This window comes from Gossypium raimondii, chromosome 4 (assembly GCF_025698545.1).
Source record: "Gossypium raimondii isolate GPD5lz chromosome 4, ASM2569854v1, whole genome shotgun sequence".
Classification (NCBI taxonomy): Eukaryota; Viridiplantae; Streptophyta; class Magnoliopsida; order Malvales; family Malvaceae; genus Gossypium; species Gossypium raimondii.
This window is the reverse complement of record NC_068568.1, coordinates 47,698,404-47,722,767: the sequence shown is the minus strand read 5'-3', so window position 1 is coordinate 47,722,767 and position 24,364 is coordinate 47,698,404. Positions and strand designations below refer to the sequence as shown.

Below are 24,364 nucleotides of genomic sequence, written 5' to 3'. Positions count from 1 at the left end.
CTTTTCCTTCCCTCGTTTTTCACCCATTTCTTTTCTTTGCTCCAAGATTTTTAAATTTATAAAACATAAATGATGTAAGAGAAGAATGGTGTTGGCACCAAAGTGCAGAACCTGATCTATTGATTCAATTATACAAAAGACAAAATCAAAAGTGTTTATTCCATTGATTTGTCTAAAATAAAGCATATAGTGCTTGAAAAATATAGAAAAGAAAAAAAAAATTGAGTATTAAAGCTTCCTACTTTTAATTTTAACTAAGTAGCTTTAGCTTTATGTATATCATGAGACAAAGAAAAAAGGCAAAGGTGAAAATCACATGCAAACCACTTTCACATACATAGACTAAAATTTTGCCTCACTTAACAAGAAAAGCATAAACCCCACTTCTTATAACATTCTCCATTACCTTCCTCCTTTTCAAATATATTTATATGCCTTGATTACCACTGCCCTATTCTGCTACCAAATGATATAGTTCTCTCAAGCATTGTTTTGCTTGCAATCCAAATGAAACCTACCGAGCTTGAACCTCTAAGTCTCTGATTTTTTTGAGTTTACTCCCAAAAATTTTCCAAGTTTTCGTTGTTTGATCTTAGCTTAAACAGTGAAAAGATGAGGGCAGGAGTTTGCAGTGTGCAGCAAACGTTAACAGCTGAGGCTTCGAACATGGTGAAGCAATCAGTTGGGCTTGCTAGACGGCGAGGGCACGCCCAAGTCACTCCCCTTCATGTCGCAAGTGCTTTGCTTGCATCCGCTAATGGCCTTCTTCGACGAGCTTGTCTTCAATCTCACTCTCACCCTCTTCAGTTCAGAGCTCTCGAGCTTTGTTTCAATGTCGCACTTAATCGTCTCCCTGCATTCACTTCTAACCCTTTGTTAGGCCCTCAAAGCCCCCATCATCATCATCCTTCCCTTTCCAACGCCTTGGTTGCCGCTTTTAAGCGAGCTCAGGCTCATCAACGCCGAGGAACCATTGAGAACCAACAACAGCCCATTTTAGCTCTCAAAATAGAGTTACAACATCTCATAATCTCCATTTTAGATGATCCTAGTGTCAGTAGGGTAATGAGGGAAGCTGGTTTCTCCAGCCCACAAGTTAAAACCAAACTAGAACAAACAGTTTCCTTAGAGATATGTTCCCAAGTTCCCTCTACTAAGGAAAATCCCATTTCCAAGCCCCAAGTTGTTGGTCCTAATGTGTCAAATTCTCAGTTCTTGTTTGGGTCTTCATTAAGCAAACCAGCAGATCAACATAGGAACCAAAACATATCAAATGTTTTGAACACAATTGTGAACAAAAGGAGAAACACAGTGATTATAGGGGAGTGTGTAGACAGTGCCGAGAGTGTCGTTAAAGGGGTGATGGATAAGTTTGAGAAAGGCCAAGTTTCTGGGGATTTAAGATATCTGCAATTTATCAAGCTTCCACTTTTTTCATTGAGAAATCTTGCTAAAGATGAAGTGGAGCAGAAACTTGTAGAGCTTAAGTGCCTAGTGAAGAATTATATAGGAAGAGGGGTTGTTTTATATTTGGGTGATCTCAAATGGATTTCAGAGTTTTGGTCTAACAATGGGGAGCCAAGAAGAAACTATTATTGCCCAGTGGAACACATTATCATGGAGATTAAGAGATTAGTGTGTGGCATTAGAGACAGTGGGAAGTTTTTTCTTTTGGGAATTTCAAGTTTTCAAACTTACATCAAGTGTAAAACAGGCCAACCTTCTCTTGAGACAATTTGGGAACTTCATCCTCTTACAATTTCAGCTGACAGCAGCTTAAGCCTCTGTCTCAATCTTGCTGACAGGTAAATCCAGTAGCTAACACTTCTAAGAAAAATATTAAGTGTACATGGATGAATTGTTTTATCTCTCTTTTTCTCCTCTCTTTACATGTTTTTTTCCTTCCTTTGCAGTTTGCCAGTAGATGAAGCTATAGGAGTAAATAAGAACCAGACTCCCTTAACTCATAGATTGCTCAACTTTGACAAGGAAGCTGAGCAAAGCACTGCAAGCAGCAGTCTCCGAAATAAGGATTTCATCAGTACTGCAATCGTCTCTTCTGGTTCAAGTCTGCCTTCATGGCTCCAAGAAGCCAAAATAAACCCTCTCCATCATAAGGTATCTGTTATATATTTAAATTGCTGTCGAGGTCGCGTTTTTCGATTAAATCATGTTTATCGTGATTGTGATAAATATCTAATATATGTTTTGTTATCTATAGGATTCAGTCAATATACGGGATGTACAGAAAGAGCATCAGTTTTGGATATCCGAATCCGAACACACAGATGAATTAGGCTATGGAGTCCCATTGGGATTTGATCCTAAACCAGACCTCCTCTCAAACCCCAACTCCAGCCCCAACTCAGCTTCTTCAAGTGAGGCAACTGAGGTTGACATTGATGGCCTTAACGAGTTCAAGATTCGGAATGCTGAAAACATGAACATTCTATGCAGTGCATTAGAGAGAAAGGTTCCATGGCACAAGGATCTGGTTCCTGAAATCGTTAGCACCATACTTGAATGCAGGTCAGGGACGAGAAAAGTCAAAAGCTGGTTAAACAGGGGAGAAACCAAAGAAGAAACTTGGTTGTTGTTCTTAGGAGCTGACCATGAAGCCAAGAAGAAGATTGCCAGAGAGTTGGCTAGATGCATTTTCGGTTCTCAAAACAACATGGTCACCATCTCTTCCACATCGAGAACTGCAGATTTGATTGAAGAATCCAACAACAAACGAAAGAGGGATAAGTGGGGCAGCAACTATGTTGAGAGATTGGGTGAGGCATTGAATGAGAATCCTCACAGGGTGCTCTTAATGGAAGACATGGAACAGCTTAATTATTGTTCCATGGAAGCCATGAAACAAGCAATTGAAAATGGGAGAATAAGCATTTCAGATGGTGAAACAGTTGGTGTTAAAGATGCAATCATCATTTTCAGCTGCAAAAGCTTGAATGCATTGTCAAGAGGTGGTAGTTCTTCAAGAAAAAGGACAAAGGTTTATGAAACAGAAGATGAGATTAAGGAAACAGAAGAAATGGAGCACAAAAACTCATCAATCTCTCTAGATTTGAAGATTGCACTTGAAGATTATAGTGCAGGTGATGATATTGGAATTCGGGAATATGTTGATAAGCTAATCGTTTTCAGATCAGTTCAGGAGCTTTGAGGACTAATTGACAGATTCCATAGATGAGGCAAATTATTTTGTTTTCCTTTCTTTCTTTTTTTTGTGGGGAGGGATAGAACAAGGAAAAAAATAGAAAAGAAACAAACTAACGTGGGTATACAGTGAAAGGGGTGGGGGTGGATTGGAATGACAAATTAAGTTATAATTATTGTATAATTATGTATCTTTGATGATGTTAATATATCAATATGTACGTTAATTGTTGTTCTGGGGAATTTATTTATGTTTATTACATTAGATTACGATAAAACTACTATGAGGGTGAAAAATAAAATTATATGACGAATATATTTATAAAAATTGATATAAATAATAAAAATGACTTTGGTTAAATGATTAAGTTTAAATGATGAAAACTTTGAAAGTATGGGCTTAAATTTTATTATGTGTATATTTTATTTTTTTTTTATGTAAAAGATATGTTGAGTGTTTATTCTCTTTGTCTAATCGACATTAAGCCCATCGGGGTGCTCATTATCGCTTGTGAGCACGAAACCTTCCCAGGAACATATATCCAAGCTAAGTAAAGCTTCAAACAGATCCTTGTGGCAAGGAAAAGTACCAATCCTTCAAACAGCGTAATGTTAGTTAGACAAAGAGAAATAAACACTTAACAATTGGTGTGGTGAGTGTGGACACAATTTCGGCCTTGAGGTTGAATCAGAAAGTTGAAAATGGCTCCCCCAAATGAGGAACTCCTGCATGGCTTACCTCCAAACCGTGGCGAAAGATGGGAGACCGGTAATCATCCCCAGGGACCGGACTTCTTTGTTGGCTGATTTGCTGACCGGCCGAAGAACTTGGGCAATTTTGGTCAATAGGGTACTCCTCATTGTTTTCAATCTAAACTTTCCTTTAGATCAAGGGACATCTAACCCTTCTGAACAAGAAACGTCACAGAAGTAGTTGGTGAGTTTACAAGAGCAAATACAAGTGATGAAGGAGCCAATGTCATAGCAAAATATTAGGTTTGAGAAGCAACAATTGTACCACCAGAAGCTATTAAGGAAAAATGAAGACATCAGGAGGAAGACGCAATCAGACCACTTTGACCACAAAAAGAACATTGTGCCTGTATAGGAGGAGGGTTGTGGAGTGCATGCAAGGCCATGCCAGTGAGAGATGGATGTTTTGCGTAAAGACGTGCAAGCATTACACCACGACGCCTAGGACATGGAGATGGTTTTTTTTCTAACAATCATTTTGTTGAAAAAATTCCAATTTGAAAACGGTTTTCTTATACAGCAAAAAATTAAAATTTTGAAAACTAACCGAGTTTGTGTTATTTATAGCAATAAACCTTAGACCGAAATCGTACCTCTATTTTTGGATAAGTGGATCTTTGATTTTTTTTTTTTGGCTTTCAACCACGAATTGCTTTGACTATGGGCTCGAACCAATTGAATCAAAACGCAGAACTAGAAAAAGTTTTCTTTTCCTTTTGGGGTGAGCACGAAAATTTTCTCTTCTTTAATAGAAACCAGTAAAATTATTATTTTGGAAAAATATATTTAATAGTTGAGAATAAATTCTCTCTATTTTTCAACAAAGTAACAATCTCTCAAAGTTATGTAAATAGCTCATAGGTGCCATCTATTTATAGGGGGAGAAGGTAGAACTCTTGTTGAATTGTAGAGGTTTGTTTCAACTAGAAAAACAATTTCCAACTTAGAGTAGGAGTAGGGTGGATGACATCCCTAGTATTCTTACTAGAGTTGTTGCCCCCTTTATATATCATGAAGGGTTTTTGGGCCTCTCACATCAGGTCCAATTACGAGTACTTTCTGGACTTTTTGACCTGGTACTTTTTAATCTAATCCAACCCGATTCTATTTTTCTATTTCCCAAAATAAATTTTAATATATTTATATTAAATAATTTGCTCATCCCAATTTTAATTCCAATAAAACTATGATAACTTTACCCCTGGTAAAATTTCTGAAAAAATATATTTAATATTTCACAATTCAACTTATTCACTATGATCAAAAGATTTATTTTCATTTTCGGATTTAAAATAGCTCAAAAAATAAACTCATCTCCGATCTTTTTAAGTAATTCATCTTCATTTGCAAATGAATAATTTCTCATTTTCATTTTCATTTCCTTTTTGAGAAAACCACATTCATTTCCAAATAATTTCTTTTCTCCATTTCGAGAAAAATCATAATCATTTTTTTAATGTTTTCCATTTCTCTATTTCTATTCATTCTGTTTATTTTGATTCAAACGTGCAATTCATTTTTTGTTTCAACAAGCTAGTGAAGTGACTAATTTGGCATATGCAATTAAGGCTCAAATGATTTATAATTAAGTTCCAGCTTTTTGCCTATTAATTATAAACTCATTTAGTCACGAAGTCATTCCACTAAAATATTGTGCCTGAGCTCCCCATACCGACATACCATTACGAAAGCAACTACTCAGTGCTTGTCCAATGACCTTGTCATAAATGTGTTACCCTCATAGGATATTATTGATCTCTTTGGGATAATATCAATCCTCCCAATATGATCCTATTTTATCTGATGGTAACCATTACATCTTCCTCCATAAAAAGTAAATTACTATCAAATAGTAATTAAGTCATTCATCACAAAGACGAATGACTTATTAACACATTTAGTTTTCATCAACCATGTAATGCTAATGAGAAGATATCATTTACCCATGTCTCAGGCTATGAATTTCATTATTGTGAATGACGCTACATACTGCAAAAGTCGTACACCCTTCACACTAGCTTTCAGTTCCTTATCTATTCGAACTTAGGCTTTTACTTACATCAAAGTGTACAAGTCACGCATACATAGTTCGACATCCAATCAGGATTTAGGTATGCCACACTATGAATGTCACAAGTGAACAAATCCATAAACAGATTTAGGATCTATTATTCTTGGGTCTTGGTCGATATACTATCAGTCCAATCAGTCACATCTATGTTTCTATCTTTTGGAAGTCATCCACTTCGATACTCAAGACAAAGCATCTCCCTCAATTGGACTTGATAGACATCATATTAGTCTTTCAATCGGTTTGCTCATTTCGATTAGACTAAGGACATGTTTAGGTTACGTTTTGATCAATTCGACATGGACTAAATCCACAACTTTCATAAAGTACAAGAACTAATAGAAAATTTTAACCTATAAATTTTAATATGTTAATAATATGTGTTATATATTTTTATAAATTAATGCATTTTAATTGTATTTTTTTAGGTTACATTTTGCTATTTGTCTTTGTAATTTGCAAAAATTGTGGATTTAATCAATGTGCTTAATTTGATCAATTTAGTCCCTGTACTTTTCGAATTGATCAATTTTAATCTTTGTACTTTTTGAATTTTAAAATTTTAGTCTTGGCTCAAATAGTAGCAGTTAAATCCATTTATTTAGTATAATTACTAGTCATGTACTATGCATACAACTATAGATTAAGCCCATATTCTCCAACTATATCATTCTAAGTCCCTATGCTTTTCAATTTTGAAATTTCATTCTTGACGCAAGTGATAGTTGTTAATCTATTAACTAAATTTTAACAAGTAATATGTGAAAATAATAAGGTGACATATGTTTGTCGTGTCCGATTTTAAAAATATCATAACTTAACTGAATGAATTTAACAATTACCGTTTGATGATGAATTTAACAAAGACTAGGCCCTATTTGATAAAGTGTTGAAAATTCAATCAATTGTAAATTAATACTTTCAGCAACTTAATTTTTTAATATGTTTGATAACCCACAATGAAAACCACTAGATAGAATTTTTTTCTACAAAAATTGTAGAAAATTATTAGTAGATAGGGACCTGCTAATCACTTAATAAAGAATAAATTCAATGGTTTATTTTATTTTCTTTCATTTAACATTGTATTATCGTTTATCAAACAACCTAGTTATATTCAAGATTTAATTTTAAATAAAATACCAAACATATTTTATAACTTAAATTCAATACTTATTTTTCAACTCTCATTTTTTCAAAACTTAATTTTTTCAATTTATCAAACATAGCCTAAAAATGACCAAACTAAAGCACAGGGACTAAATCCACAACTTTCAAAAAATATAAGGATTAATATTTTTTTAATATTCTACATTTTAATTATTTTAATCCTCAGCTGGTAAAACTTTGTAGCTTCTATTGTTACCTTAAGTTGCTTGTTTTCTTAAAATAAAAAAGGCAATGGAAGTGCTAAACTGTAATGGCCACTACTACAATTGGCACTGTGAAAAACTATGCAAACAAAACAGAAATAACACCAAGGTTTGTTTACGCAATCAGTTTTCCTACATTTGCAGAGCCTAACTCAGTGAGTAATTTCACTATCTTTTATCACAAATATAACAAGTAGTTCACACTCTATCACTCCCCAAGTATAGAGATCTCACCTTTGTATCTAAAGAAGAGAACATTCGCCTCCAAATCCTCCCCCAGAGAACTTAGGCAGTAAACACTCAACAATGCTTACAATTCAGTTTGCACTCTCTCATAAAAATAGTTCCTCAATGAAAAAAATTAGAATGCACTTAATAAACCTAGACAAGCCTCAAGCATATATCAATTTTGGCTTGCTAACATAAAATTTAAGTGAATACAAAATAACTCATTGAAAATAGCTATTACATCAATAACAATCAAAATAAAATCACTCGAAGATATGCCTTCCAAAATCAGCAACACTATCTCAATCACATCTCCACATTCCAAGGACTTAATTGATTCACATGAATCCAATTCAATCTTCAAACGCCAAGAATTGGTTTCCATGGATGGACCAAAGTATCTTCAATATAACACCACAAAATCAGGTCCAAAGATTTTCTTCATTAAATTGTCAAACCAAATAAAGTAAGTTTTAACCACTTCAGTGGCAATATGCAATTGACACTACCAAGTGCTATTCAGCAACTCGCAACACATTTTGCCTCAATAGCCTCAACAAGATTTCTAACACCTTTCTTTATTTCCTCTCTCTTCTTTTTAAATCTTTTTAAGGCACTATTCAAACATGATTTTCTTTCTCTCTTTAAACAACTTTATCAAGCTATTGTTACATTAATCTTTTGGGAAAATTCACTTTCTTCTTTTTAATTTTCCCTTTTTCTTACTTTTTTGATGTTTTAGATATCAAATAAATACATGGTATTAACATAAGGAATTAGTAAAATATATACACTGTATCAAAATAATATGAGCACAATGTTAGAGTTGTGTGACCCGAATCCCGTTTGATCCGATTTGAAAGGTTCGAGGTGCAACTCCCTTGTTAAAGAAATAAAATAGAGAGGCAAAATTGGAGATCTGTGGAGGCGAAACAGATCTCACCGCACAAGTTGAATTCGTATAGGATTATACTTCTCCCATTAGACGGGTTGTTTAACCCTTAAAAACTGCGCATAGCAAAAAAACCTCTTATATTGTTGTTTTTCAACATTAGCGAATTTCTCCTCCTCTACCCGTGATTTTTCCCAATAAGGTTTTTCCACGTAAAATCTGCGTATTCTTATTTTTCTTTCTTATTGCTTTGCGATCACTCCTACTGCCATTATCGACGTATAATATAACACACAATTTTTTTAAAAATAATATGAACAAATATATTAAAATTTATATGAATATATAAAGTGAATTATAACACAAGATAACATGAAAGAAGCTGAAATTCAGATACTTTTCTTCTTAGATTTACTTCAGCCCTTTTACGATATTTGGAGACCAAAGTTGCTTAATTCAATTTATTTGACTTGTGGTATACAAATTTTGTTTTATTTCGAGACAAAATTATGTAAAAGATTAAGCTTTATCCATAAAGTGGTTAGTTAGATAACCTCTCGTACAAAAAATAGTCGTATATTTCTCTCAATGAAAACAAAATAGGAGTCAAATTGGATTTTATCTTTTTACTTAAAAATAGTAAATCAGTTCTTATATTTTAAATTAAAGAGAAAACTAGTCTTTTCCGTCAAAATTTTTTATTTTTACTGTTAAAAAACTTGCATTACTGACAGAATAACCAAATAATTACACATGGCATGTCTCGTGTACCTCATTCTAAGGTACAGAGGGCCAATTTTAAACAATAGAAATTGATGGAATTTTTAATAGGATGACTAGTTTGATCTTTGATCTAACGTATATGGACTACTTTGCCTATTCTTTTAGTAGAGAGAGCAAAATTCAATCCGACTTCTAATACAAAGACCTCCATGAAACTTTTATCAAAAAAAACCACCTCTCTTTCTTTTTATATATATTATATTTAATATTTTAATTAAATTGGTGTCCCGTCAACCCGATTTCAAAATTTATTGCATATATTTTTCTCCCACATAACTGAAATTGTTTAATTTGATTATTAACTAAATAATAATGTGATAATATGTATTGTTGTTTTAAGTATCTTCCCATTTGAAATTAATAGTGGCTTCACACAATCAAGATGGGGGATCTTTGTCCGTATGAAAGATGTTTAATTATGCTTTAAAGAATTATTTACTTTTAGTTAGTACCATATCTAATTGGTATAAAGATAGTTGCTTTTATTAATTAAAATTTGAATTTTTTGAGACTTAAAAAGATAAAATTTTAACAGAAATTTTCGATTGAGTATAGATATTGTTGTCAATGCAGGAGCACATGGATTCGGGTGCGTTGGAGTGCATTATCGTCCAACTTATGGATTAGGTCAGAATGAACAGATATGATCAGGACCTATAATGAAATTGTTCAAAAATAATTTAACAAAAATTAAAACAATTAGTAGAATAAATAAATCATTTAACCCTTAAAACTGATAATGGGTTTCAATAAAGAGGAAAGGGGAAAATAAAGATAAAGTAGAAAAGGAACGCATTAAGCGCACTAAATCTAAATGTATTCTTTTAAGGGGTCATCTTATCACTCCCATCAATGCCCAAAAAGCAATCAAAATGTCCTTACTTTTCAAAGGCAATTTGCCTTACCAAACACAACCTTCCACACCTCAATCCTTGACTCATACAAAATTATTTATGCTAATCAACATTACATCTTTATTAATTATTATAATATCGAAAAAGGCGTGTGTAGCTGATATTAAAAGGGACAGGCATAATGATAATTTTAACCCCTTTCGATTATAAATTATTCAATATAGTCCTTTTTAAACAATTCCCAAACCAGAAATTTAAAGATAAAAAAGATTGAAGATAGAAAAAAGGATTGGCATGGAGACAAAGTTTCCACAGAATAGAGCTTTAGCAGTCTTTAGAAGAAAAAGAAGAAGAAAATGGTGGGTATTGATTTCATAAAGCTGTTTCCTTTAACTTTGTAATGCAAGTGAAATTTTTGCATGAAAGTAAGGGAAAGCAAATCTCGGATCTCACACCATTGCCTCAATAATCACAGAATAATTGCCTCGGATCCTTCAAAAGACTGCTAAATACTTGTTTTGTTGGGGATGATAATAAAGGAGCAGTCAAAGAAACAAGAATGTCTGGAATGGCAAGATTTTGTGTGCCATATCATATTGCTTTCAATCATTGTTTCCTTCTTGTCTTCAACCTTTTTCTCTTTTCTTTCTTTTTCTTTTTAAAGGACAAAGCAACTTTTATTTGTTTAATGTTCACACTGCGTTAAGATTCTGAGTACAACTTTGATTTTCTCACTTTCTTGCTCAGTTAGGCACAGGATTTCATGAATTGATTGAATTTACGTATATAATATTTGCTAACTTATGTGGCTTCCACATCAGATTTAAAGTTTGATTCATATGTTTTTAATTTCTTCTTCTTTTTTAGAAAAATGCTAAATTCGTCTTCATCGGTGTTATCATATAGTAAAAATTACCTTCTAAGGTTAATACAGTACTTTAATATTCATACACCCGAATAAAGAAAGTGGAATACAATTAGTATTGCTCTTCTCGCAAATGAATCGAAATCGGAAAACAACAGATGAACTATTAGAGAAAAGATTGTTTGCTATTTATATTGTTTTCTAGAGGGGCAATATGGTAAAATAACAGAGTCAGTTTCCAAAAATAACAGAGGATTAATATTCTGCAACATCCAAAGCATTTTCCTCAATCGAAAATATTTTGAAAACAAAAAAAAATTATTTCTTTACAATATTGCCAACATTCTTTTCATCTATAGTAATATAATTATTTGTTTATTCGTTTGTATAGGAAAATTGAATTACATATATTATTAACTTAATTCATAAATTGGTACTTAAAATTATATTATTTTCCCTCATCTTGGTACTTAAATTGTTTATTAGAGTGGAATCTAAACAATCTTTTTCAAGTTGGCATTTTATTAGTCAAACCGTGAAGTCTATATTTAAAAAAAAGGTTAAACCCACATATTAATACCTAAATTATACCCTTTTTTCCAACTTGGTACCTAAAATAGTACCCAAACTATTCTTCCATTGCCCATTTTACAACAAAATGTGGAAGCTGTTTAAAAATTTTCAACCAATAATAGATTGGTACATCATATAAACTTTAAAAATCCATTACTATTTGTAAATGTTTTATTGAGTTTGTGTCACCTTCAACCAGATCACCAACTCAATGATGAATTTTCCAAAAGCCGCTCATCTTTAATAAGCAATAAATATTATTTTGAGGGTAATTTTATGTTTCCATATAAAATTTAGAAAGAAAAAAAATTTGTGCATAATGGGATTCAAACCCAAAGCACTATGATATTTGAATTTTTAACTTTACCATTTCAGCCAAAGCCATTTTTTGTTATTATATCCATTCTTTTTTAAATTTGTTAGACTATTTTTTTTATTTCTTTTTTCTTTTACATTCTCTCTCTCTCTCTCTCATTTCTTCTTCCTTTATAACGTTTGACAATGCCAACAATGCTCGAAATTCATACTTCCATGGTCAAGTTGTTGGCGATTAATTTTATTTTCAAACTTCACCGCATATTTGCTCAATCTGACGAGATCAAAAAGGTTCTTTCATTGATCAAAATCAGTGTTTTCAAAATTGAACTAGATTGGGTAGTCGAACCAGTTAGATCGTTAGCCGACCAAGGTCCTGATTTAGAGATAGGGGTTGAACCAATTGACCCGTCAACTGATACAGACTGGTTTAATTGATTTTTTCTATTTTTAATTTTAATTTTATATTTTTTAAGAATTTAATTGATTGAATTGAACGAATGAGTTAAACCAGGAACTGGTGATTTGATCGATTCGACTATCGGTCCCGTTTTGAAAACCTTAACAAAAACCATGGAACTCAAAATGTTCACATTTGAAGAAGAAACGCAATATGAGAGCATGAAAAAAAAGAAAGGGTTAATATATCTTTTGCCCCTGAACTTGCCTACTTGTACCTAACTAGTATCTAAATTTTTTTTTGGACCTAACTAGTACCTAAACTTCAATCCCGTCACACACTTTGGTACCTCAACAGTAACACCGTTAAAATACGTTAACATGGCATTATCAACAAATAGTATGGTGATACATGGCATTATCAACCAATAGTATGGTGATACATGGCAACGTCATATTTTAACAAGTGGCAAAAATATTTAAATATATATATAATTTATAAATAAATTATAATTTATTTTACCCATATAGAATGAATATGGACAAACGGTTGTCTAGATTCATATGAATCTAGAGATGTCCGAATTCATTCTACACATACTTTTTAGCTTTTATATATATATATTATTATTTTTATAACATGTAAGATTTTTATATTATTATTGTTTTGAAAATTGAAATATATAAAATTATAAAACTTCAAAAATATATAAATTTATTAAAATATTAAAAATATTATTTGACATTAGAATGAACCTAGACAATTAATTGTCCAAATACATTTGAACCTGGACAAAAGTTTGTCCAGATTCATTTTAAAATGTTTTTAATAATTTTATATTTTAATTTTCATAAATTATTGTATTTTAATATTATTATGAAATTAAAAATACATAAAATTTGATATTATATAAAATCTAATGTTTTATACATTTTATATATTTTGACAAATATATTGTATATATTTTATAAAATGCAAGATTTTATATATATTTATAAAATCTTATTGAAAAGTATATTTTATAAATATAAGATTTTATAAATTTTAATTTCATAATAATAAAATTCATAATAATAAAATATAATATTTTATGAAAATTAAAATATATAAAATTGCCAAAAATAACATTTCTATAATAAATCTAGACAAATGGTTGTTCATGTGCAAATGTATCTAGACAAAATGCTGTCTACATTCATTCCCTAATTGAAAAATTTTAATAATTTTTAAATATTTTTTCCACGTACCAAAACCTGAGGTTGTACATGTCACATTGCTATTGGTCATTAGTGTCACATTAGCATATTTTAACGATATTTTTGTTGAGATACCAAAGTGTGTAATGGAACTATAGTTCACCAATTAGATCCAAAAAAAATTAGGTACCAATTAGGTACAAGTGGCCAAATTCAAGGGCAAAAGATATATTAACCCAAAAAAAATATAAAGTAAAAAATCAAAATATATATATACAAAAGAAAATACTCCTTTTTGTCTCTTTTTTTTTTTACCACATGAAAATTTTTAATTGGTTATATATTTTTAAAAAAATAGACTTAACGGTTTGACTAATAGTTGAACTAATAGAGGTACCACCTTGAGGAAAAAATTGTTTAGGTACCACTTGTGACAAAAAAATTATTTCGGTATTGAAATAGGAAAAAAAGCATAATTTAGGTACCAATTTGTGGGTTAAACATTTATTTTAAATAAATTTATTGGTTTGACTAATGGAAGTACCAACTCAAGAGAAAAAATATTTAGGTATCATTCGTGACAAAAAAAGTTTAAGTATTAAGATTGGGAAATTTGTATAGTTTAAGTTAGATGTGATCATGGGTTGGGCTACCCGGCTCGGCCCGACGGCCACCCGAAAAATAGGAGGGTTCAGGTAAAAATATAGGCCCGAAATATGGGTTTGGACAAAAAAAAATGCCCGTTTAGAAAACAGGCCGAGCCTCGGGAAAAACTCTTTTGGCCCGAGCCCGGCCTGGCCCAAATTATATATTAAATATATATTTTTTTTATTTTTAATCAAATATAATTTTTAATCAAATATATATTAAATATATTTTTTTTTGGTGTTGTAAAATTTAATATGGATCGGGTCGGGCCGGGCTTGGTGTAATGGCCCAAATTCAAAATTATCGGAATAGTGGTTTCGTAACCATAAATCCAATTTAAAGAGAAATTTATTTTAATATTTTTGCATGAATATTGATATGATAGGAAAAATCGTATGAAAATATCGATAGAAAAATTTTCTTGATTAAGCGGTTAGTTAGAAAAAGAAATTATTGAAGAAATTAGGTAAAATAAGATATCGAGACTTGATCTCAGAAACCGAGTCAAAAATATTTTTATAAATATTTATGAAGTGTTAGTAATATGGTATTAAAATTTCGTTAGAAAATTTTAATGTTTGGGTAGTCAATTAAGTAAAAAGGACTAAATTGAAAAAGGTGTAAAAGTTACTAGAGGGATTAAATAGCTCAATTGTGAAATGAGGAGGGACATAAATTACAAATAACCCCAAAATGAAATATTTTGGGCGGCATACGCTGAGAAAAATCAGGAGAATTGAAGAAATAAGGGTAAAATTGGAATATTACAAAATTTGCTTTAAAAGTTAGGACTAAAGTGGAATTATCTAGATTCCTCTTTATTTTTCTGCATTCCCATCAGCAAAAAACGTCCTAAGGGTTTCTTCAAGCTGGTTTTTCATAATGGTTGCACCAAGTGAGTTAATTCTTGCCTTTTTCTTGTAATTTTTGTGTTTCTAAGACTTTTACAACTAGGTCCTATTACTAAATTCATTAGTTTTTGATTTTATGAATGATATTGAAAGTTGATATGAATATGTGCTGGAATTTTATGAGGAAATAGGATGAAATTGATGCTTTAATTTGTTTATGAGATGATTTTATTAGGTAATTCCAATAGAAATTGATTTGTAGGACCTAATTGTGAAAAAGTTTGGAATTAAAGTTTAGTGCTGAAATTCTTATTTCCAAAGGTTATAAGGTAGTTTAAAGTGATATAATAAAGTGTTGATTAAGAAAAATCAGCTCAATTGAGAGGTTAATTGAGCAGGGACGAAATTATCATTGTTGAAAGTTTAAGGGAAAAATGGTAATTAACACCATGCACTAAAACAGTTTTGGATAGCAGCAGTACTCTGACTTTGAAAAATCACAAAAAATTGTAGAGATCGAATTAGAGGATGAATAAAAATATGAAATTAAATCTTATTGAGTCTAGTTTCTTATAAAAGAAACGGTGTAAGCAATGGAATTGTAAATCATGAGATATAATAGATTTTGTGAGACAAGGTCAGAATGAATTCGGGTTCCCCTGTTCTGACTTTGGAAAATCATTAAAAATTGTACAAAAATGATTATGAGTTATAATTTATATGCTTAGAATCCTTAATGAGTCTATTTCTGAAGAAATAAAGGGAAGCATCATCCTAATTTTGTACAGTGAGATAATTAATTTTTATTGAAGAGGGGTCAGAACTGTCATACAGTGAAGCAGGGGAAACTTTAAAGAATAAACTGTACTTATTGGCTAAACCAAAAATTCTGAAATTTTTATGGTAAGAAGATATGTGAGTCTAGTTTCAGGGAAAATTAACGGATCTTAATTTGAAGTTCTTTAGCTCAATATATAAATAATTTAGTGACTGTGACTCAGTGAGGCAGCTTTGAATGCACTATAAATAATAATGGAATTGTAGAGAAAGTTACATATGAACATGAAATGTATTAGATTAATGATTAAATTTATTTATTTAGATCCGGAAAATTCAGATACGAAGCAAGATCGAGGAAAAGAAAAAGTTCGGGATTAGTAGATTTTTGGTTACGAACAAGTGTCGAGGTAAGTTCGTGTAACTTGAATTATATTCTTAAATGCTTGAAATGTTTGTTATTGTTGTGAATAAGAGTTGTATGTTTATTGTATGATAATTGATGAAGTATTGATATACTTGATGAAAAGAGGAAATAAATCCCGGTTGAATGAAAGGAAAATTCGATGGATCTCTGAAAAGGAATTGACGGTAAAAAAGATCTAGCCCGGACGGGTGATCCTATCTTGATATAGCCTTCCCGAAGAATATGTGGAAAATGGATTTAGCCCGGACGGGTAATCCGAATTAGGGTCTGAATTTAGCCTGGACTGGTAATTCAGATCCAAGCACATTAGAGTAATTGTCGTTGCAGGGGATTTAGCCTGGACTGCTAATCCCGACAATACTCTGTGAATTTATATTACAGGGGATTTAGCCTAGACTGGTAATCCCGCTGTAAGGATGAGGTTCGTGGGAGTGTGCTCTCTGAAATGGAAATGTGCGCACATGAATATGAATTGACAGACCCGGAATTTGTACACTTTGGTGTACCTCTGAAAATCCATCGAAATTCCAAGTAGTTCAACGGGATAAATATGGAAAAATAACAAGGAAATGGAAATCATGGAATTGATGAGCTCATCAATCATTTATCTTTGTAATGAATTTGTATGAGGTTGAGTTTGTATGTGATAGGTATATGTTTATGTGAATTGGATGTGTGCTTGTGTTATTAAATGATGGATGTATAAGTATGGTAAGTATAATTCCTATTGCATGAACTTACTAAGCACAAAGTGCTTACCCTGTTTCTTTTTCCCCTGTTTGTAGAGTTAAGAGCTCGGAGGTCAGATTTGGTCGGAGACACATCACACTATCAATCTCGAGATCTCGGTACATAAAGGAACTTTATTTTGGAAATCAATGGCATGTATAAGCTAGTAAATTAGATGTTAATGTGAAATGAATGTATGGTTAGCCATTGGTATGGCTAACAAATTTTGGTTTTGGTATGTGATGAAATTATCTTATGAATATGATAAATCTATCTTGAAAAAAAAATTCGGTAAAATCTGGTAATGCCTCATACTCTATTTCGGCGACGAATACGGGTAGGGGGTATTACACTTGGGCTTAGCAATTTTCTTTTGGGCAAGGCTTGGACAAAATTTTAGGCCCATATTTTGGGTCGGGCCGAGCCCGGGATATATTACTTTAGTTTTAAATAGCACATTTTAGTTTAGGTACCTATTTGTTGTAAGGTTTTTCAACCTAAGTTTTCAAGGGAGAATTTAGATGTGAGAGATCTAGTTTTTGGATACAAAAGTGAGGTTGCTATACGGGTTGTGATAGAACTAATGTCACTTGTTTATTGAGTTGGAAGATAATGGATTCATCTCATGAAACTAGGTTCCGCAGACGTAGTAAAACCAAACTATGTAAACAATGTATGATATTTTGTTTTCTTGTTATTTTTTCGCAGTGTCATCAAAAGTGTCTATTTCCGCTGTCAGTTTTGTCACCACTTATGAACTCTGCTTTCTTAAGCAATTATCAACTAGTTTAGGCCAACAGTGATAACAAAAACTAGTATATGAAACGAGAAGTAACTTACGCCCTATAATGATGCTTTAATATTAAAAAAAATTCAAGTAGAAATGGGAGTTTGCATTAATCATCAAAGTAATTGAAAGCATGAATTTTTTAAAAAATTGAACCAATCAAAATATTTTTATTTTCTATCCTATTACTAAATTGACATTTAAAAATATTTATAATTTAATTTAAAATTATTAATTAAAACTCTATTTAAAAATAAGTTGTGATAATTTTATTAACTCTAAAATAGAGTTATAACTTAAATAAAAGTTTAAGCATATTCACTGCCAATAAGTCAAAATAACTAATAATTAAGGTTAAAATATTATTTTAAAAATTCTAAATTTTTATAAGTAAACTTTTATTTTCATATTTATTAACATGATAAAATAAAGTTATAACTCAAATAAATAGAGATTTATTTTATCTTTTAATTATCATTTAATTAGTGTTAAAATTATATCTTTCATATTTATTCAATTTAATATAAATATCTTTCGTACTTATCATAAATCATTATTATAATAGATGCATGTTGTTTTATCATTTTTTTATTTTATGTTATTTTATTTTAATATTATAATTTATTTTTAATATAGTTCTAAATTTCTATATTATTTTAATTTTTTAAAAGTATTATTTATTTTAAATATTACTTACATTAAATAAGTTATATATTATATATTATATATTTTAATTTATAAAAAATAAATGCATTTATTCACTAGCAACACAGGTGAGAAAAATCTAGTGTAATTAAAATGTCACATGCATCAACAACAATTGAGTACTATATAATTTACATTAGAAATCCTATCACACGCGTATACGTGTTAAACCACAAATTTAGAATGCGAATTTTTATTTAAAAATAACATACAAGAAATAATCAAATGTATGATTTGAAGCCAATTAATTACAACAAATGAAAATGTACGTTATTAAAATGAAAAAAAAGATTAAATTATTTATCATGATGTTATCATCATTTTTGAGTAGGTGTCGAGTTAACTAGTAACACTAACTCAATATTAATATATATAACTGATGGAGTTAACTGCAGTATGTGCTTTTACATTTTATCCTTTCTTATATATTTTTTTTTTTTTTATAACTTATCTATTTTTGTTAAGATGTGTCTCATTATATCTTTCGTTTCAATCTATTTTTATATTTAAAATTTTAATTTTAAAATAGTTTTATTAAATTTAAATAATATTAAATTTATAATTATATCATTTTATTTTCTTGATTATAGATAATGTTTTTTTAAAATAAATTTATGTAATTATTTTAAATAAAGTAATGTGTTGATGTTATATTAAATATTTTTTTGTTTGGGTGCATGAGAAATTATAGAGATTAAAACTTTTTGACTTTTTTTGTGGTTTGGTTGCGTGGTATTGAGGAATTGTAGAGAATAAAAACTTTGACTTTTTTTTTGTCGCATAGTGTTGAGAAATTGTAGAGAAAAAGGAGTTTGTAATGCTTATTTGTAAGTGTTGCGTTATGGTTGTGGATTGAGTCTTTAACTCAATTAACATGTGTATTATTTTTAATATAAGAGGAAATAAATTCGAGTGTATTGAAGTACATTATCTTCCTATTTATGAGTTGGGGAGGGGCTATGGATAATTTTAGACATTGTGTCAAAAAGAATAGATATGATCAGAACAAATACTCTAACATGTTAGCTCATTGGGGAGAGTGTTTCGTAACAATGTTACTAGTCATGTCACTGATTTGAAATTACAATTTTAATTGAAAATGTTTTTTAGTCAATGGTAAATGCCTAAGCCTTAATGGTGAATATAAGAATTTATTTGTGAGATCCACAAAATGTTGGCAAATTTTGTACAAGAATGCATATAGCATTTATCTCAATCTATTTTTATATTTAAAATTTTAAGTGTAAAATAATTTTATTAAATTTAAAATAATATTATTTGTATTTTCTTGATTATAAATGATGTTTTTAAAATAAACTTATGTAATTATTTTAAATAAAATAATGTGTTGATGTTGTATTAAATTTTTTTTTATACTTTATAAAAAAATTTGATATAGATGTAAAAGATCTTTATCATTTAACTTTCATTTTTGATTTAAATAAAATATTAATAATCATCTATTATCATATATAAAAAGTAAATATATGCTTTATTGTAGCTAAGCACTTGGGTAGGGTATTGAGTAGATTTGCCCATAGGCCGAGTCATTCGATTAGGCCTGAAAATCTGTTCGAAAAGTGGGAGGATTTGAGTAAAAATATAAGTTCGAAAAATTGGTTTGATGTTGTTTTCCCACTGTTTTGATGTCATTTCACTATTATAATGTTACTATTTTGTTGTTATTGTTTGGATATTGTATAACTCTTGTTTTATTGTTAATTTTGCTACTATTTTAGAGACATTTGCTTGTTAAGTTGCACCTATCTTAATATTATTTAAGTATAAAGACTTTTTTAATTTATTTTTAATTTGTTGGGAAACACAAACATTTATTTGAATGTTTTATGTTTTTGATGTTATATATATTTTTAAAAAAATTATATAAAAAATAAAATAAAAAATTAATACAAGCAAATCAATCTTAAATTTTAACATTTTTACCTAATCTGAGTCTAGACCTATCGATTGGGCCTAAAATTTTATTAGGCCCAACTCACCCATGTAAAACTCTAATATTAATGGTGGCGGGGATAAAAAAAAAAGGTGGGGAAACAGAGAATAATGAAGAAAAATATGATGCCAATTTATGGTTTTGGTGCTTTTATTATATCTAGATTTGGGATTTAGTCCTTATAATTTAATTTGACATAATTTTTCTATTACTTTTATAATATCAAATTATGGTTTTGGTCATTTTATTATACCGGGATTTGAGATTAGTCCCTATAATTTAATTTAACATAATTTTTCATCAACTTTTATAATATCAAATTGTGATTTTGGTCCTTTTATTATACTCATATAGGAGATTTAGTCCCTATCATTTAATTTGACACAAAATTTTCATCTACTTTTATAATATAATTAGTTGCTCCAAATAATTAACACAATTAATAATTTCAGTTAAAATGGTGAATTGAATTTTTCCTAGTCATTCAACAAAAAAAAGTGTTAGTATGATTAGTTAGAAGACGATTAAACCATGATTTAGTTAGTCCAAATAATTACCATGGTTAATAATTTCGATTAAAGCGTTGAAGTGGAATTTTCCTTAAACATACACGGTTAAGCAATGATTTAGTTAGTCCAAATAATTATCATGATTAATAATTTCAGTTAAATTGTTGAGGTGAATTTTTCCGTAAACATACTTATTCTGATAAAAATAATTATGTCAGTGTGATTAGTTAGGTGATTAAGCCTTAAAAAAGATAGAGGGACCAAATTAGATCAAAATTAAAATATAAGGGCTTAATCTTAAATTTGGACCTAATAAAGAACCAACACCAATTAATATTTTTAAAATATTTATTAAATAAAATTTAAAACCCAGAGAGAGCAGGGTCACAAATCTAGTATCAATAATAAATAAAAATATTATTAATTATTAATTAATTATTGATTTTGACAGGCAAAGATTTTCAATGAAAATGACCTTATCATTTCTCTCTGATTTCGTAGTATATTTTATAATGTTAAAAATAGGAATGGTAAGAACATTAACAAAATGGAAGTGAGGGAGTGAGTGATAATGGTGTTGGAGAAGGTAAATAAAGCAACCAAAAACATGCAGTGATGGGATTAAAACTTTTTTTTACCTTTTTTTTTTGTTTGGTAGCATTAGAATTGTTTCTGGATTGGTTCGGGTTGGGCTCTATAAAAATTTAAGCCTGTCTGAAAATGAGTCTAATTTTTTACTCAAGCTCGGTTCGGATAAAAATGTTAAAATTCGAGTCTAGTTCGTCGGTATTAATTTTTTTATTTAAAAAAATATAATACACCAAATACGTTAAAATATTAAAATAAATAATAGCAACATAATAGTGCAACTTAACAAGTAAATGCCTCTAAAATAGTAGTAAAATTAATAATAAAACAAGTGTTATACAATATCCAAATATTAAAAATAAAATAGTAATAATATAATAGTGAAATGGTAGCAAAAACAGTGGCAAAAAGTAGGAAAACAACAATAATATATGCAAATTCGGGCTAGGTCAAGTCAAGCCCGAACAAAAAGGATTATCTTAGGCCTGATCCGTTTTCTAAACATGCCTTTTTTTTTTTTTGTCCAAGCTCATTTTTTAGACTTATATCTTTATCAAAATCCTCCAATTTTTCGAGCGGATTTTCGGGTTGGGTGGTCCAGCCCATGGATAAATCTAGGGTGCATGGTGTTGAGAAATTGTAGAGATTAAAACCTTTAGACTTTTTGTTTGTTTGAGAAATTGTAGAGAAAGTGTTCCATGGAAACTTCAAGTGGAATATCGACAGAATTTAGGATTTCTAGGCATTATAATCAATTATTAAAACTTTGTCTCTTTTTTGCATTTTGTTGCATGGTGTTGAGAAATTGTAGTGAAAAGGTAGGTTGTAATGCCTATTTGCAAGTGTTGCATTATGGTTGAAGTTAATGGATTTTGTTGCAATCTACTTCTTGATGTTGCTATGTTTAAACATTTTTACCAACAGCTTCAGCAAGGGAATCCCTCAACCAAGTTGCATTAAAAGTGAGAGACAAGCTCTTTTGAAGATTAAGCAACAACTCAAGCACTCTAACATGTTAGCTGATTGGAATGCTACAAAAGAAGATTGCTGCAAATGGGTGAGAGTGTTTTGTAACATTGTTACTGGCCATGTCACTGAACTTCAGCTTGGAAGTTCAAATGATACCATTGCATCATCAAGGAGTAAAAAAGTTGGGAGTTTGAAGCTAGGCGGTAAGTTGAGCCCTGCTTTACTAGATTTGAAGCATTTGTCTTACTTGGATTTAAGCAACAATGATTTTGATCCAACTCAAATCCCTGATTGGTTTTGGAACTTGACTTCCCATCTTCAGTATCTGAACATCTCTGGGAATCAATTCCAGGGAAAAATCCCAGATTTGCTCACAAATCAGGCCTCTCTTGTGTTAGACTTGAGTTTCAACAACTTCACTGGTTCATTGCCTGGTATCTCCTTAAATATGACAGTTTTAGACCTTTCTAACAATGTTTTATCCGGATCTATGTCCCAGTTTTTGTGCCACAAAAAGCATCAGATGAAATTGGAAGTTCTCAACCTTGAGGGTAATCACTTGTCTGGAGAAATACCAGATTGTTGGGAGAAATGGAGAAGCTTGGTAGCCATTGAATTGTGCAACAACAATTTTAGTGGTGGAATTCCAAGTTCCATGGGAGCTTTAACTTCTCTCGAGTCCTTGCACATACGAAACAACCATCTAGAGGGTGAAATACCTGACTCGCTGACAAATTGTACTCAATTGCTCACTCTTGACTTTGCTGCTAATCATCTCTCTGGAGAAATACCACCATGGATGGGAGAAAGGCTCTCAAAATTGATCATCATCAGCTTTCAATCAAACAGGTTTCATGGTCATGTACCAAAGCAAATTTGTGGTCTGTCTTCTCTTCAAATCCTGGACCTCTCCCACAACAATCTGTCAGGAAATATCCCAAGCTGCATCAACAATCTTACTGCAATGATCTCAAGAAAAATCTCATGCAGCAAGATATCTTATAACACTTCAAAGGGGTGCTTTTTTGACAATATGGCACTTATGGTGAAAGGGACGATGCTTGATTATAGCAATACCCTTGGACTAATCAAATTGGTGGATCTTTCAGACAACAATTTATCAGGTGAGATCCCTGAGGAAATGACAATGCTCACAGGGCTGCTATCGTTGAACTTGTCAAAGAATCATTTGGCTGGAAAGATTCCGAGTAACATTGGTGCCATAAAGACTTTAGAATGTGTCGATCTATCAGAGAACAATCTTTCAGGTAAAATCCCAGACTCTATGTCTGAGCTAAGCTTCTTGAGTTACCTGAATTTGTCCTATAACAATCTTACTGGACAAATCCCAACAGGTACTCAACTCCAAAGCTTTAGCGCATCCAGTTTTCTTGGCACTAAACTCTATGGACCACCTCTACCTACTCCAAAGACCCTGGTCCCTGCTAGCAACATTGTAGGAGGACAAGTGGATAGTAGAAAACAAGTCGACTGGTATATTATATGGCTGGAATTTGGATTTTGGTGTGGGTTTCTATGCGTAGCTTGCCCTCTTTTATTTACCAACTCAGGGGATGCGTGTATTTTCCGTATCCTAACCAAGTTGAAGATCAAACATTTTTGAGTAAATGTAAAATACTGTAAATATATATATTTTTATAATGCATAATTACTAAATTGTAAACTGAAAATTTAAGTGCTGAAAAATTAAGTATTGATTTTTTATAAGTGTTGAATTTTATATTAGAAATTGGTTAATATAAGTACAAAATTAAATATTAATTTTAAAAATATTTATTTTATAATTTAATATTATTAATATAATATTTATTATTATTTTAGATAGTTTTGGATGAAAAGTAAATATGATAATTTGAATATCTCCTTTTTTAATAATTTATTTCAAATTTTTAATAAAACGAAATTAGCTTCATATTTTATATATTAAGTGGTAA

The 24,364-nt window shown here is 30.6% G+C and overlaps 2 protein-coding genes across 2 annotated transcripts; both read left to right on the top strand.

Moving 5' to 3' along the window:
* The first annotated feature begins 426 nt into the window (after nucleotides 1-426).
* On the top strand, nucleotides 427-3,389 carry LOC105780584 (protein SMAX1-LIKE 3). Its single transcript, XM_012604989.2, has 3 exons — nucleotides 427-1,805; nucleotides 1,914-2,118; nucleotides 2,222-3,389. The coding sequence occupies exons 1-3, from the start codon at nucleotides 613-615 to the stop codon at nucleotides 3,167-3,169; spliced, it is 2,346 nt and encodes a 781-aa protein (XP_012460443.1). The 5' UTR covers nucleotides 427-612; the 3' UTR covers nucleotides 3,170-3,389.
* Nucleotides 3,390-22,305: 18,916 nt separating this feature from the next.
* On the top strand, nucleotides 22,306-24,033 carry LOC105778861 (receptor-like protein EIX2). Its single transcript, XM_012602613.1, has one exon. It carries the CDS (start codon nucleotides 22,306-22,308, stop codon nucleotides 24,031-24,033), a length of 1,728 nt encoding a protein of 575 aa, XP_012458067.1.
* The last annotated feature ends 331 nt before the right edge of the window (nucleotides 24,034-24,364 follow it).

Excerpts from the sequence above, each read along its gene's own strand:
- LOC105780584 (XM_012604989.2), top strand. The coding sequence starts at position 613 with ATGAGGGCAGGAGTTTGCAGTGTGCAGCAAACGTTAACAGCTGAGGCT. Across the intron at positions 1,806-1,913 it reads TGTCTCAATCTTGCTGACAG|TTTGCCAGTAGATGAAGCTA; the intron begins GTAAATCCAGTA and ends CTTCCTTTGCAG. Across the intron at positions 2,119-2,221 it reads TAAACCCTCTCCATCATAAG|GATTCAGTCAATATACGGGA; the intron begins GTATCTGTTATA and ends TGTTATCTATAG.
- LOC105778861 (XM_012602613.1), top strand. The coding sequence starts at position 22,306 with ATGGATTTTGTTGCAATCTACTTCTTGATGTTGCTATGTTTAAACATT.